Here is a 14,770-nt window from a genome sequence, read left to right on the forward strand (position 1 = left end):
TTGAGTGAATCTTCTTCGAGTCATCATCAGCAGCCATGGTCAATCCACTGCTGGAGGAAGACCTCCCCAAATTGGCTTTGCCTCTCACGATGCTGCGATGTAATAATCCACAGCCACGGCACTTGAACACAGACTGGTTTCAGTTTACGTGCCGAACGACATTTTACGTGATGATGATGATTTTTATATTAATTTTGGTGTTATTTTTTGTTATTTTCTTTGAACTTATCTACGTGCCTTTTCCCGAAAGACCAATAGAATATGAATTGCTGCAGTCGCAAAAGCTTTGAGTCAAGATTTTGGTGGAGTCTTCGGTGAATGGGCTGAGACCATCAACTCCTTGTGCTTGAGAGAAATTGTAATTCACAGGGCAGCTGCTTCGATTCGTGCCCAAAATCTCAGCAGTGCCAGCTCAGCACTCAGTCACCACCCAGCCACCTCAGGGAAAGGGACAAACTAAAACTTAACAATGCGTTTGTTCCTTGTCGTCACCGCTGACTGCCTTAGACCACAATTAACTTCGCTTCAGAGACCAGTTTAATTGTAGGTTGCTGTAATCCATATTTTAACCCAGTATCTATTAGGGGTGCTGTGCTGTTAATGATACAAACCCGTAATTTGATTTCCTGAAGGACAAAGCAATAAGATGGGAACGGAGATGAGAAGTCCCCTGATTTTGAGAGAGACCAGGCTCAAGTGACTAAATATATCCTAACAACACAGGTAGAGATGGGCAGTAACTGCATTGCAAACTACATATTTAAAGTATGTAATTTAAATGTGTAACTGCATTACATATGTAATGTATGTAATCCTAATTGCACACCTCAGAGTACACTTCCTCCTATAATTTGCATGTATTATCGCAGGTTAGAGTGTAACAAACGTGGAATTCAACATCATCATACAATAAACGTCATGTTCAATTCTTCATCATCATCATTATCGCCAGCCGTGATCAATGCACTGCTGGACGAAGGCCTCCCAAACCGGTCGCCATCCCTCACAGTCCGCGACAATCCATCTCGCAGAGTGCACACGCGATTATTTCATCGCTCCATCTCCCTCCGGCGAACGCGCCCTCTGTCTCGGGCACGTTCCCTTCCTTCGGCCGATGCGTCGGTTTCGTTGACGTAACGCAAAAACGTTTCCGCAGCTCGCGATGGTTCCCGACCGTGGCCCGGGTAACCTTGGGCCGCCGTGGGGACCCTTTCCAACTCAATTAGCCACGCTACGTCTGCTCGCGAAGCGTCGATAATGAGAGCACTGGCGAAACAGCTCGCACCCTAGCCATGTCCCATCGACTGTCCGTGTCTCTTAGCGGCTTCAAATATCCCGCGGGAAAGTTACCGCGAAGGGCACATCGATTAAAACAACAACAAATAACATGTTTTGCGAACTTTATTTTATTTTGAGTGACAGATTCAGACAGAAATCGGTAGGGAACCTTTGCCGAACTGTATTCAAGCATAACTTAAAAGAGGTGTCTCACCAATTGGCTGTCGTGAGGTTACTTTTCACGCCGTCTCACGTTCCCTGTGGAGTTGTAAGCATCGTGTTTGCTCTGAGCTATGTGCGCATGTAACTCTTTCTGCTCTGCACTGATACCATCTCCATTGTAATCATTTATAACCCTCGTTTACCCAGGAATGCCCTGGGTAAAAGAAAGCCTGTGAAAGCTTCACTCAACCTCGTGACTCTTTTTCAGGAGCGTCCTGCCAAGTTTTCGCAGGAGGGGGGAGATTATTGTTCGAGACAATAACTGTATCATCACAATTTAATATTTTTTTCCGTATTGTTTTTTTCTAATTAGACCTTCTAAATGTCTTCCTTGTCTTTTCCCAGCACAAACCATGTAATTATCAGTTTAACACGTGGGCTTTCGCGACCAATATCATCCATAAGAGGTTTTTCTATAGGTTAGATCGCGTAAAGATATAATTGTGTCGAAGTGTGGTCACCACATCCACGCCTCTATATAAGGAACAAAACAGGTAGACTTCTCCCCAAATCTGGCTGTCGCCTGATGAAGCTGGTTGTAATTACTGGCGAAACGTCGTACTCAGATTGTAAATGTTGTGGCTTGGCTCTCCAACACACCGGTGTGCTGTACTAGTGACGAATTGGCCACGTTCTATTTACGTGACAACCCTTACCAGTTGGCTGTGTCGGGTGGTGGTGGGTGTTAACGACACATTTATATATTTACGTGATCTTACAAAAAAACTATTTTAAGCATGTAATTATCGCCTCGATTACCTTCTCTAGAATATTAATAACCCCCGCCAAAGCTCTAATTTATTAATTCTACTTAATTTCCCCTCGAGACGTGGGTTTGGGGACTAAGGGGTATGCGACAGTGACCCACCCCAAAGATGTGGTACACACATGACAATTGTGTGTTGCTGCGTCTCAATAAGCAGCCTTCACTGCTTTCCTGCATGGCTTCAACATCCTTCCCAGAACGCTGATACAGGGCAGACCCAGTCACTGGGAATGTAGTGGTGATTGCCTTCTTCAGACGAGGTCACAGGAGGACACCAAGACCCGGGCATCATTAATGGAGCGGTGCTGCGTGATTGACAGGAGTTTGTGGGATAGCCCAGGTGTCACGGTTCCCCACTCTGTGTTTTAGCCGCTACATCCCATTCACCCCCTTGTCGTTGACACACACGCACACAAACACATTCGTTTTAGAAATCAAATTTTCGATCAATTACGCTCGCTATACATACCGAGGCAGCCGAACCTTGCCCGCGGGTAAAGCAGCTTTGGATCATCTATATAACCTCCGTGCAGTGTTGCCCAGGCCCGTGTACCCTCCGTGCCCCAAAGTGTAACAACCGCGCCAGCCCTTCGTGTCTGCACCGAAGAGCTTGGAGAGAAATCTTGACCCGCTACGCGTCGCTCTCCCATCTTTAGCCACAGGTGAGTGTCTCCGCCCGGCACCCCTCGTCACTGAGAAACTATAACGAAACTTGACATGGAGGCTTTCGCGGCCGATTTTTGGGGTTAAATCGCGTAAGTATAAATGTGTCGTAACCCTCCACCACCAGACAGAAAATTAGTAAGGGATTTGTCACGTAAACTGTTGGAGAGCAAATGTTGTGTGGATTTACTCTCCAACACACCGGTGGGCTGAAGTAGTAACTAATTGGCGCGTTATGTTTCCGCGACAAATCCCTTACTGATTGGCTCTGTCGGATGGTGCAGGGTTATGACACATTTATACTTACACGATCTAACCCAAAAACCTTTGTTATGAATAAAACGAAACTACATATTTTTTCATTTCGCCATGTAAGGCCCAGTGAGGTGAATAGCTCTTTTTCAGAAGCGATCTGGCCACAAATGGTAGCTCACGTGGAAATCTTCAGTAGCCAACTACTCTAAAGGCGTGATGTTGATTCTAAATGTGGAGGTGAAAACCGGAGGACTCGGAGAAAAATCCATGCGACCACGAAGAGAACATGCAAACTCCAAATACACAGCAGGCATTAGGGTCGGGATCGAACCCACGGCCTCCTGTATACCAGGCGAGGTAGTTAATAACTCATAGCCACCGTGATGATGAGAGAGAGAGATGCAAACTCCAAATATACAGCAGGCATTAGGGTCGGGATCGAACTCACGGCCTCCTGTATACCAGGCGAGGTAGTTAACAACTCATAGCCACCGTGATGATGATGAGAGAGAGATGCAAACTCCAAATACACAGCAGGCATTAGGGTCGGGATCGAACCCACGGCCTCCTGTATACCAGGCGAGGTAGTTAACAACTCATAGCCACCCGTAGCGCCCCGGCTTCCTCACACCGTCGCCATCCCTCGCGGTTCCGCTGCTACTCCCTCATCGAGCTGACATCGCCGCTCCATCTCTGCAGGTGGTCGTTCTCAAGGGCGTGCGTGTTCCCATCCTTCAGCCGTCATTCCATCACCAGTCTTGTCCATCAGCCACGCATTGGGTGACGCCGGGAGGAAGAGCTTATCGCGCGGATGGGGTTCGTGGTTCGGTGCCATCCATTGAGTCCGTACGCATGGAGGGGGGGGGGGGGTGACCCCAAATGCGTTCGCTTGCGTATGGGGGGTTTACTGACAATGTTCGTACGCATAGGAAATGCGGTGGGGGGGGTGAAGCCTCGATAATAATTTGTCTACATTGGCCTTCAAATGAGTTAGATAGTCCGGTGGTGGACTATCTGAAACACGTTAATAGTATTAATCCTTGATCGTTTCTGCGTGGATTAAATATCGGCCGTTCTATAGGATTCGGGGGGGGGGTGGTAAAATTCCGCGTGCGTACAGGGAGGGGGGGGGGTCAGGTGTTGACAGATTGCTGCGTGCCGACTCAATGGATGGCCCTTTAGTAACGCGGGCAGCCGGCAAGACGCAGCAAGCGATTACACTGCGTACGGCCCTTGTCGTCTTGAGTTGCTTCGTTCATTGTTGTTCAAGAGATTGAGATTGATGAAGCAATGTATTTTGGATGCATAGTTATCGATGTGACGGGCTAACGCTGGAGAGACTTGCCAATGTTCGGTAAAGTGAATCATAAAAGGAACGGCGAGATGAAAGGAGCGTTTAGCTGTGTCAGCAAAGCCCCAAAATCATCGCCAAGGCCACAGCTGCTGAGGAATGAGCAGAACGAGAAAGAGAGAGATAGATTCCTCACTACTGTACTTGCAGTGGAGAGGGCTCGAGCCGAGCCACGCTTTCCTGGAACGTTTCTGGGCCAAGATTTACATCTTGGCGAAATGTTCCAACTACAGGCACCATTTTGGTAATTGGCTCCATTCTTGGCGATGAAAACATTGGCACGGTTATATATATGTGCCTTTTTTTAATTGGATGAAAAGGATTATTCGACAAAACGTGAATCAGACGTCTTTGTCTCTCGTGTGGCCACACATCCGTGGGCAGATTCGGCTGGTGCAGGCACGGTCTAGAGAGACGGCTGCCCCTGTGTCGAGCTAAGGCCCCTGATAATTTGGTGGCAAATGGCAATAGTGTGATTTTTTTTGGTATGTAATGTACGCACGTACACCCGGCAAAAAAAAAAAAACCCACTCGTTTTGAGATAAAAAAATAAAGTAGTCGGGGAGCACCGCCTCACTGCCGTCTGCGAGTCGCAAAGCGATTCGATGTTGAGCAAATGCAGAGAGTGCTGCAACAGCGCGGCGTGTCCGGACAAGGTGAAGAGGGAGCGGGGTTTGTAATCCACCTTCATCATCACTTGCGGTAAGCAGAGGGCACCTGCAAGTCGTTGGCACAGAAGTAAAACAACAGCAACTGCAGTGCTCCACATACAGTAGACAACGCCGATCAGTGGCGGCACAGTGGATAGCACACTGCTCTAAGAATCCGGCTACCTGAGTTGGATTCCGGGCCAGGGTTAGCATCAGCAGTGAGTGATATCCGAACCGGTCCGAGGCACCTCCACCACCCCCGCGGTCTCCCCACGTCACCAACTCGCACTGATGGTGAAGTATGGTCAAAATCACCCGCACGGCATGGCGGAGGCCCTCATCCACCAATGGATTGACGAAGGGCTATAAGTAACATAATAACTAATTGTATTATTATACATAGTGGTAGATTTTGATGTGGTGGGAGTGTTTGCTGTGCGTGCAGTGTGTGTCGGGGGGGGGTGTGCTGGGCGGACGTGGGACGCGGAGTGGAATTGCCATGGGGAGTCACTCCGCGGGGAGCAGCTCGCGATGGGGTTTACTCAGAGGCGAACAGCCCTCTCGCTGATCATTCTCCGGGTCGCTGGTAGACTTCAGTGAGGTGGCACGCGACTAAGAACCCACATCAAGGGGCGGCATACTGGATGGATGCTTTGTGTGCATGCCGGACTCAATTTCTCGCCGGATCTTTTCCATCTCGCTGGTAGATAAGAATCTGAATATTGATGTATTTATACTGGAGGGACCCGGTGAGTTATCACGGTCATTTTCACAGATGCCCATTAAGGAGCAGGCACAAGGCTTGTAAGGCAATAAGGAGCAGGCACAAGGCTTGTAAGGCAATAAGGAGCAGGCACAAGGCTTGTAAGGCAATAAGGAGCAGGCACAAGGCTTGTAAGGCAATACGGAGTAAGCCTTGTGCCTGGATGTTGTGTGTTGGGTGTGGAAATATTATCCAGGTCGCTGGTACACCGGAGCCAGATAGCCCGTGACTAAGTAGCCACAGCCATAGCGAGGGGATGTATACTGGATGTGGTGTACCGGGTGTGGGTTATGATCAACGTATTATCATTATTATCTGGGACATACCCGGCCTAAATGAAGCGCAGCTTTTACTCTTCTCCCCGCGACTGTCTCCTCCTCCTCTCCCCTCCTCCTCCTCTCCCCTCCTCTCCCCTCCTCCTCCTCCTCTCCCCTCCTCCTCCTCTCCCCTCCTCCTCCTCCTCTCCCCTCCTCCTCCTCTCCCCTCCTCCTTCTCCTCCTCTCCCCTCCTCCTCCTCTCCCCTCCTCCTCCTCTCCCCTCCTCCTCCTCCTCTCCCCTCCTCCTCCTCCTCTCCCCTCCTCCTCCTCTCCCCTCCTCCTCCTCCTCTCCCCTCCTCCTCCTCTCCCCTCCTCCTCCTCTCCCCTCCTCCTCTCCCCTCCTCCTCCTCTCCCCTCCTCCTCCTCTCCCCTCCTCCTCCTCTCCCCGGGGTGAGGACCGCGGAAGGCGGCAGCTGCCCGGGCGCCGGCGCCTCTCGGCCGTCCGCGCTCGCCACTGCCCCGCGCCGAGGCGAGCGAGACGCGGCCGAGCGTGAGCGCAGCGGGAGAGGCCTCGGTGGAGGTCAACCCCCATCCCACCCCCAGATTCTCTGGCCCGTGCTGTGCGGTGGGCTAAAGTGTTTTTACTCCGTGAGGGGGTTGATGGATCACGGAGAGACGGAGCATTGACGTAGCGTTCTTAGCATGGGTCCTGGTATATATATAAAAAAAATTGTCCCACTTTGTGGGGAAGTCAGCAGTGATTGTACTATGGGTATACTCGTCCCCGTCATATGAATGTGGAATTTACCCCCACTGGAGCAGGGCTATGAACAGAAGGTGACCCTGGTTTGATGTCGATTTGAGCACGAAAAATACGTGACTTTGGCATCTTAAAGATAAAGGCGCAGCACTGCAATTGAACACTCGCGCCACTGCTGGCCTGAGGGCTTCCACTAGAGGGAGCTCTGGAGAGCCCCTGTGGAGGGTTTTCGGCCTACTCTTCTATACTGGCTAGACATCTTAGAAGACGTGGGAGTGTACACACTTCACCCTCACTACTAGCGGGTTGCCGATCAACTGACTCCCTTGTAAACATGCAACGTTGGGGTAACGTTGGGCTAACGTTGGTTGACCCTGGCCCAGCGTTGGTCCAATGGTAACCAGAATTTGCCCGTTTACTGAGCTGTGGCGATCCCGTTTATATTGCTTGGCGGCGGGTTTAAGAAGCTGGCCTTTGTGTTTCACTGCCGTGCCGGGAGATCAAACCGGCAATCTCTGCATTGCAAGTCCAGTGTGCCAACCACTACATCACGACAGTGTCCTCTGAGCTCTGGGGCAAGGGTGGCTTGGACCACACTGTCCCCTCTCGGTCGCCCGGTGCCTGGTCCACTCTGGCACGCGGATCCCGCGATGCAATTGCACCGCACACTCGCTAGTGACATCACGGAGATGTAGGGGCATCCGTTGGGGGGAGGGGGGGGCAGAGCGGCGAGTGGGTATCTGATTGGGCTACGTGTGCGTTGACATTTGAAGCGTCCCCTTTATACGTGTGGGTCTTCTTCAGGCACTCTTGTCCCCTTCTCACTTGCGAAAAAAAATAACAGACCACAAAATGCCAAACATGTCAAGGCAGGATTCTTCTAAATATGAGACTTGAGACTCGCTGGCCTTCGCTTTTATGAAACAGAAGACATTGTGCATTTTATTCCGTTTGGACATTTTTGTTCGTCGTTTTATTATTAATTACGGTGCTTATGTTCGATTACACACTCATGAAACATCGCAAAGCTGGTGTTTGATAATAATAGCAGTCTAAACGTTTCAGGGGGACGTATATTAAGGATTGTGAAGCACAGACCCAAAAGTCCAGAATGCCAATGCGACCGGCAACAAACTACGCCATTGAGGGTGCAATAGATGAACATGAATACAGATTTGTCGCGAGGGTGTCTAAGAACATGGCAAAGTAGACAACGGGAGGGAATATAAAAGTCAAGCAGTGCGATTAAAAAGAAGTGTCTTGACTGCCGAGCAGCAGGATTACACGAGGCAGCCTCCGTGGCTGATGGTGATGCTGGTGATGTTGTCGTGGTGTCACGATGGCTCGACTCTCAGGACGAACACCGTGGGAACGTGACTGTCCGTGATCGTTTAGCCACCCGATCGTTAGACGAGCCAGCCCTGGTGGCCTGTTAAATGCAGAATTTAGAGTTGGGGTGTGGGTCACTCAAGCGATGAAAAAGTTACCACAAATTGGTTTCAGGATTGTGTTGAATAAACTCACATTTAAATTTGTCTTCATTGTAATGACTTATAATACCCCTGCATACGTATGGATATTTCGAATTGCATTTCTCCAGTAATTCTGATGTTAAACTAAGCGATATAGTGATGTTATACATGACTAGATGTCAATCGCGATAAAGCCAACGCGTTCATCTTACTCTTAAATAATTTTATACTGCGCACAAAACCGGGGTCGGGACAGATTTCGCGACTTCTCGATCGCCGATTTGTCGTAACAAAATCCGTGAAGTGCCCTCTCTGTGCGCTCAAATTGGAGCTGATTTTGTACAAGTAAAAATCATTTTCGCCGTAAATGATCGTACGTATGCCCGCTAAAGTTCGCATAGCATGGCCGAGGAGCATGTGATACAGCTGTGACATTTCCAAAGGGACAAACTGCAAAAGTAAAAATCAACCCAATCGCCGAATCTAGTGAAATCACAAGCCACGCCAGCAAGGATGGAGAGCTATGAGATGCAAGAAATTAATTGTCGTAACTCTGGTTCATATCGCGCATCATTCTCACTCGATAAATATGCTATGTCCAGACGAGTTGTCGAGTCTGCTTAACTCCCTCTGCAGTCAGCTGTGTCCTGGGATCAGCTTTGAGTCAACTTGACTTCACCAAGACATTATAGATTTGAAACTTTCGTGACTGCAAGGATTCATACTCCTTGGTTTTATCGGTAAAGTCACGTAGGTAAAAAAAAAATCAATAAAATAAATGCAAACAACTAAATTAAATCACGTCGTCATTTATTTGATTTGATTTATTTTTTACCTACGTGACTTTACCGAAAAAAAAAACCAAGGAGTATTCACCACGACAGGCAAGTTCCTCCTCCCTCCCTGGGGACCCGACCACTTCGTCCCGGTGTGTTTGACCTGCGATCGGACCAGTTTCGTTTCTGGAGGGGTGAAGCGTATGGGTCAAGTTGGGCTCTGCCTGAATAACAAATTGTGGAGATGCCCCGGTGAAGTCCTGCGTCTTCTGACTAAAGACGGGTTAATCAGTGTCCTGCTGTGGGGACCGTGTTATTGTGTGTGTCCGCTGACAGCTTATTTTGACTGCTGTGTCTTTGTTTGTATGGCCTCCTTCTACCTACTGGGGAGACAAATGCAGCTGGGCGTTGTGATACGGGCTATGTCACCATCATTGTGCACTTTTTCCGACGTTAATCGGTGCTCGCGAACAGGACCTGCCCTCTCAGACTATGTTAGGCTACGTGGGAGATGTTCGTTGTTGTGTTTGTGTACATTTTGGACAGTATTGTGTGCATTTGGTTAGCGCAATGGACTTGCAAGCCAGAGGTAGTTGGATTAATCTCCCAGTGTGTGCGTGTGCCTCAGTGTTTGCACGTGCATGTGTGTGTACAGCCAGATTATTCCGCATGGCTACCGCTTAGCCGATGTTTTAATTGTAATAACCCATATTTAATGTAAAAAAATAGCTTGATGATTATCCTCCAAAAAACGGTTATTAATGCGAAAAATCATAATTTTTCACATATTTGGGATTTGTGTTCATATACACCATGTGCTTAATTTATTAACAACCGCTTGGTGTGGATTAATGCAGTATAGGATAACTTCGTTTTAAAACTACTCTATATCTACAAAAGAACGTTTATCTGCCCATGTATTTCGGAGGTGTAGATACACTCCGGATTTTCCGCCGTCACAAAAAGCGGTTCGTTTGTTTGCTCATCGCTGCCATGCGCGTGACAATCGCACAGCTCGTTAATGAAATGCATCCCAGCCACGCGGCGCGGGTCGGTGTGAGCGCGTGCGTGAGCGCGTCCCAGTTCAGCTGCGGGGGGTTCCTTGCGACTTAGTCGCGAGCCACCTTCTGATGGGTTGGCGCTTGGGCCGCCACACTGAGCACCTGTCGGCCAGCTCCTGCGGGCCGCTAAGCATCTCGGGTGGGGGGGGGGGGGGTTAAAGACACGAGCAGCGATGTGTCCCTGCGAGCGGTTTCGTGACCCCGTTGGCTGCAGCTCGCGCCCCAAGCGCGGTGGTCGGAATGGATCACGAACCCCGCCGAGCCAACAATCCGTTCCGACCGCCGTTCTCCCCCCCCCCCCCACCCCTTCGCTCTCGCGCGAAACGATTCAATACGATCCCGGGGGAATGCCGCACTCCCATAGGATTCCACGAGAGGGGTTAACCAGTCTCAGATCAGCTGAGCGTCCTTCATTTAACCGGGGCATTAAATAATGTGACGGCGACCTGGGTTTACATCAAATCCTTAAGGAACATTATTTTTTTTACATGTATAGATACCCCACTAATCTTTCGGAAGAAATGTAGGATACCTATTTATTTGCAAAGATTCTACACATCTCCCCACCAAATCAATGAACATATTAAATCTTCTAAACTCTCGCCTCTGTGAGATACAGAGCCATTGTTGGCACAATATTCAATCAGCTGTTGAAAATAAAGCAGGGGGGTCTCTAGAAGAATAAATAGAATCGAGTATCTATAAATGGATCACCCTGTGTATACATTCAGTGTTTAATTTTAATGTTAGAAATTGCCATCGGATTTTTGTCAACACTACTTGAAAGCAAAATTGTCTACTTTACAAATTAGGAATGTATGATCAATTGAGTCATCGATTCAAATACTATCTAACACACAACACGTGTGTGGAATTGTCCATCGAAGAATAAAGTCCGTATGATTTTAGAAACAGGGTATGCAACTTCGAATCGGTGGAGTGAATTGGAGTGTAAAATGAGAAAGAAAGCAAAAATAACAGTATAACAGAAACGGTAAAAGTTCAACAACAAATTAATCAAATCTTGAATCAAATAACGAGCCCAGATTTGTCACATTTCAGTGTTGGGGAAAGTGCTTTTGTAAAATCACAGAGGAAATAAAATGCTCAAGAAATGAATTGCCCAAAACCCGGCAACGGGCCGTCTCAAATCGAGCTCCGAGACTCAGTGAGGCTTGTCTGGTAAAAAATATATATATATATTTTAAATGTGTACATGCTCACATACAACGTGTACATCGTGTACACCATGTACACACAAATCCCATTTGTATTTGTTAAATGAAGTAGTCCGCATGCCGACCTGGCTACTGCACTAGCAAGAGGGTGGGTGGCTGCTTGCCTTGGGTTCCACAAGCCCCTTCTCAGCTCTACAAGGTTTGGGCTGGCTTCGAGCGCTTACTCATCAAAGTAAGGGCACAGCGATGGCTTGGGGAGGCTTTAACCCAGCAGTGGATTGATCATGGCCAAAGATTATGATTACTCATGAAAGTGCATGGCCATACTGTCATTGCCTGTATACGATAGCGCTCGGTTTCATTTTTTTACGACAATGCCAAGACGTGTGATGTAATCTGCTCTGGATTCTACTGAAAATGAAGGCATTGGTTGTGGAGAAATAATTTATTCTGAATTATTTGCCTTCCGTGGAAATATCCTAAACGACAACCCTTAAGAAGAGGCATTGTAAATCGACGTAAAGAATGTTTAAAACACTGTATGGAAAACTTTTGAATTACATTTTAAAAATTCACATTTCATTCGAGCACGTTGGATATTTTTACAACTTTACATGAGCGCGTGCGAATGGCTTTTTGCCCTTCTGCGCCGTGCAATTGTGCTGAATTGTGCAGGTTACACCGAGACTCTGTCGCGATTAGCCACGGGCTTTAAAGGTCCCTATCATCGTCATCGCCAGCCATAATCAATCCCCTGTTGGATGAAGGCCTCCTGACATCGTCGCCATCTCTCACGGTCCTGTGATGTGACGATCCACCGAGAATCTGCAAACGAGCTGGTTTTATCGCTCCAACTCCGCGGTGGATGTTTAACGGTCCCTAGACCCTCGCACTAATAATGTTTTCGTTCAATTTGTGCTTCATTTTTCCTCGTCCAGTTTCCCTGTTCTCCTGCTTGCCAACAAAAGCAGCAATGATTGGTTTAGTTCCGCATGAGCTCCTGCTAATGTACACAGTGCATGCGTCAGTGGATGGCATCCAGAGATGACAAATTATTAAAAAAAAACTTCCCCACCCAGACCCCAATATCTAAAACATCTGATCAAGGTGTCCCTTTGTGTAAGTGTCCAGTTGTCACCTTAACGTGCTCGGAGAAGCTCGCGACACATGTCCACCATGTTGCCCTCTTGCCGATGAAATCTCTCAAGTGTTCATCATTATTTATTTCAAATCCACCGAGGGCGCTTACGAACAATTTCAGAAAATATAAAAGTCACTTTGCAAAAAAAAAAGGTAGAAAAATCTGGATCTAAAGTAAATCGAGACGTCGGTAGACGCGGCCTCGTTGGTAGACGGAAGGGACCCCACGATCTTTGGGTTTTTTCGCGTTGCGGCTTCTCATCCGTTTGCGGACGTGCTGGCCGGAGTTGGGGGGGGGGGCGGGTTGCGGGTTGCGGGGGGGGGGGTGTGTGGAGGAAAGTGCGCTGTTATGAGTTGGCGCCGCCGAGTTGCGCTCAGACCGTGCGCGATGGGACGCGCGCCCTGCGTGAGCCCATGTTCAGCCCTTCCAGTCCTCTAGGCTGCCTCAACGCAGCGCCCTATCTCACAGTGAGTTTCCGCCACACCATGAACCCCGCCGCCGCCGCCGCCGCTCCGCTCGCCGCTGCCGCCGTCTCGTCAAAGTTAAACTAAGAGAGAGCGAGAGGGAACGAGACAGAGGAAAAGCCCAAACAAAGCGAAACTGGCCGAGTTTTCGCGACACAGTTTACGCTCATAGTCCTCCAGGTGATCTTTCCGGCGGACTGATTGTAAAGCCACTGCGACCGTTTTATTTTTTAAAAAAAGCTCGATACGCCTAAGCCAAGTGATGGAGTGGGTACGTCTAGATAACATTAATAACGCTCATCTGTGTGAAATGTCCTCTTGTGAAAATGTCCCGAGAGCGGTGTGTTGTACGTAATGCATGGTGTGAATACCGCGTAGCTTGTTCGAAGAAAAATGTTTAAATGCTTCGTTTGCAAGCGTGCAAAACGTGACGACTGCCGATAAATGGTTCCTGTGATATGATCATGTTGGTGATGTTTTGCTGAAAAATTATGGTGATATAATTTTAAAGCATTGCCTTGTAAATGATTTCGAACGAGCATTTTTTGTGCTTAATGTGGTCGGTAATTCTCGTGTTTTCCATATTTGAAAGGAAACAGGATTGCAAAGTTTGTGATTCTTATTAATCAGAATTGTACGTCTTTTTTTGTCTGTAATATAGTTTGCAAGTACATTTAATATCAAAGTAGTGGGGGATTGAAGTAAACCATTTGAATTGAACAAATATTAATCCAGCTTCTTAAAAAATGTACTTGTGATATACAATTCTAAATTCACGGACGATCCAGTGTAAGCCAAATATGTATCATGAGAAATATAGTAATTTCCTAATTTCATTGAATACTAAAAATGTTATTGTATCTCTTGGTATTTTCATAAAAACAATTAATTTTAAATGCTGGAAAATGTGTATATATAAATGCACGTACACATCTCAAAACTTCGCTCTTTTTTAAAAATAATTTTTAAAATTTCGTTGGAAACATAACGATTTTTCAATAAATATACACAGTAACAACCAGAGGATATCATAGTAATTTTAGTGAGTCATATTGAAGTTAACGTTATGTTTGGCAACAATTTTGTTGGCACTCAAAGACACAACTGTAAACATCTCAGTGTGCATAACCTGCAGCAGCACGCAACATGTCATCGCGTTGCATTATTAACCATCACCCTGGAGCCCATTTATGTCATCATTAGCATCCTTGATTGGCATTCAAGCGAGTAAAACAATCGTCTTCTGCTGAGCTAAAACATCCGAGATCGAGCCACGGTTTGAGAGGTCCTGTTTCGGCAACTGACTTTTAAGCGCGGTTCCTTTATTTATAAATGTACTTATTTGTTTTGATGGGACATTAAGAGCTGCTTGTCGCACGGATTAAAAGGGTTTTTATTTGGAGCAGCCATCGCCGTAAGCTGCCTAAGCGGCTTTCAGGTTTTGATTTTCGCTTGAGGGGCCTCTCCACTCCGGCCTCCGCAGCCTTCCCCACGCGACGCCGTTCCCTGCTCCCGCGGTCAGTAGGCCTCCCTGCTCCCATCTCCCCTGAGTGCCCCCCTTGCCACTCTCGTTGTCTGCGAGCCCCCACGTGGCTTGCCCCCTCCTCGGATTCTCGGTGGTTTCCTCCCATTGCGTGTCCCCTCTCTCCACTCGTGGGCCTTCCTGCTGCCCTCTCTGATGAGTCGATCCACCTGCCCCCCCCCCCCCCGACC

At 48.0% G+C, this 14,770-nt stretch overlaps 1 protein-coding gene across 4 annotated transcripts in view; it reads left to right on the forward strand.

Annotated features, from left to right (window-relative positions):
* Positions 1–4,885: 4,885 nt before the first annotated feature.
* LOC116948723 (poly(rC)-binding protein 3-like) overlaps positions 4,886–14,770 on the forward strand; it is a 48,105-nt gene continuing 38,220 nt past the window's right edge. For 2 of the 4 annotated variants that reach the window (XM_032965718.2, XM_032965722.1), the window contains exon 1: positions 12,968–13,060. In XM_032965718.2, coding sequence (XP_032821609.1) covers positions 13,007–13,060 — 54 coding nt within the window. In that variant the 5' untranslated portion in view covers positions 12,968–13,006. Of the gene's footprint in view, positions 5,238–12,967; positions 13,061–14,522; positions 14,575–14,770 lie in introns of those variants that run through there. The other 2 variants (XM_032965720.2, XM_032965723.2) reach the window with 2 other exon arrangements.

Source organism: Petromyzon marinus, chromosome 34, assembly GCF_048934315.1.
Source record: "Petromyzon marinus isolate PM22_M1 ecotype Great Lakes invasive population chromosome 34, UKy_Petmar_22M1.pri1.0, whole genome shotgun sequence".
In the NCBI taxonomy this organism is placed as follows: Eukaryota; Metazoa; Chordata; class Hyperoartia; order Petromyzontiformes; family Petromyzontidae; genus Petromyzon; species Petromyzon marinus.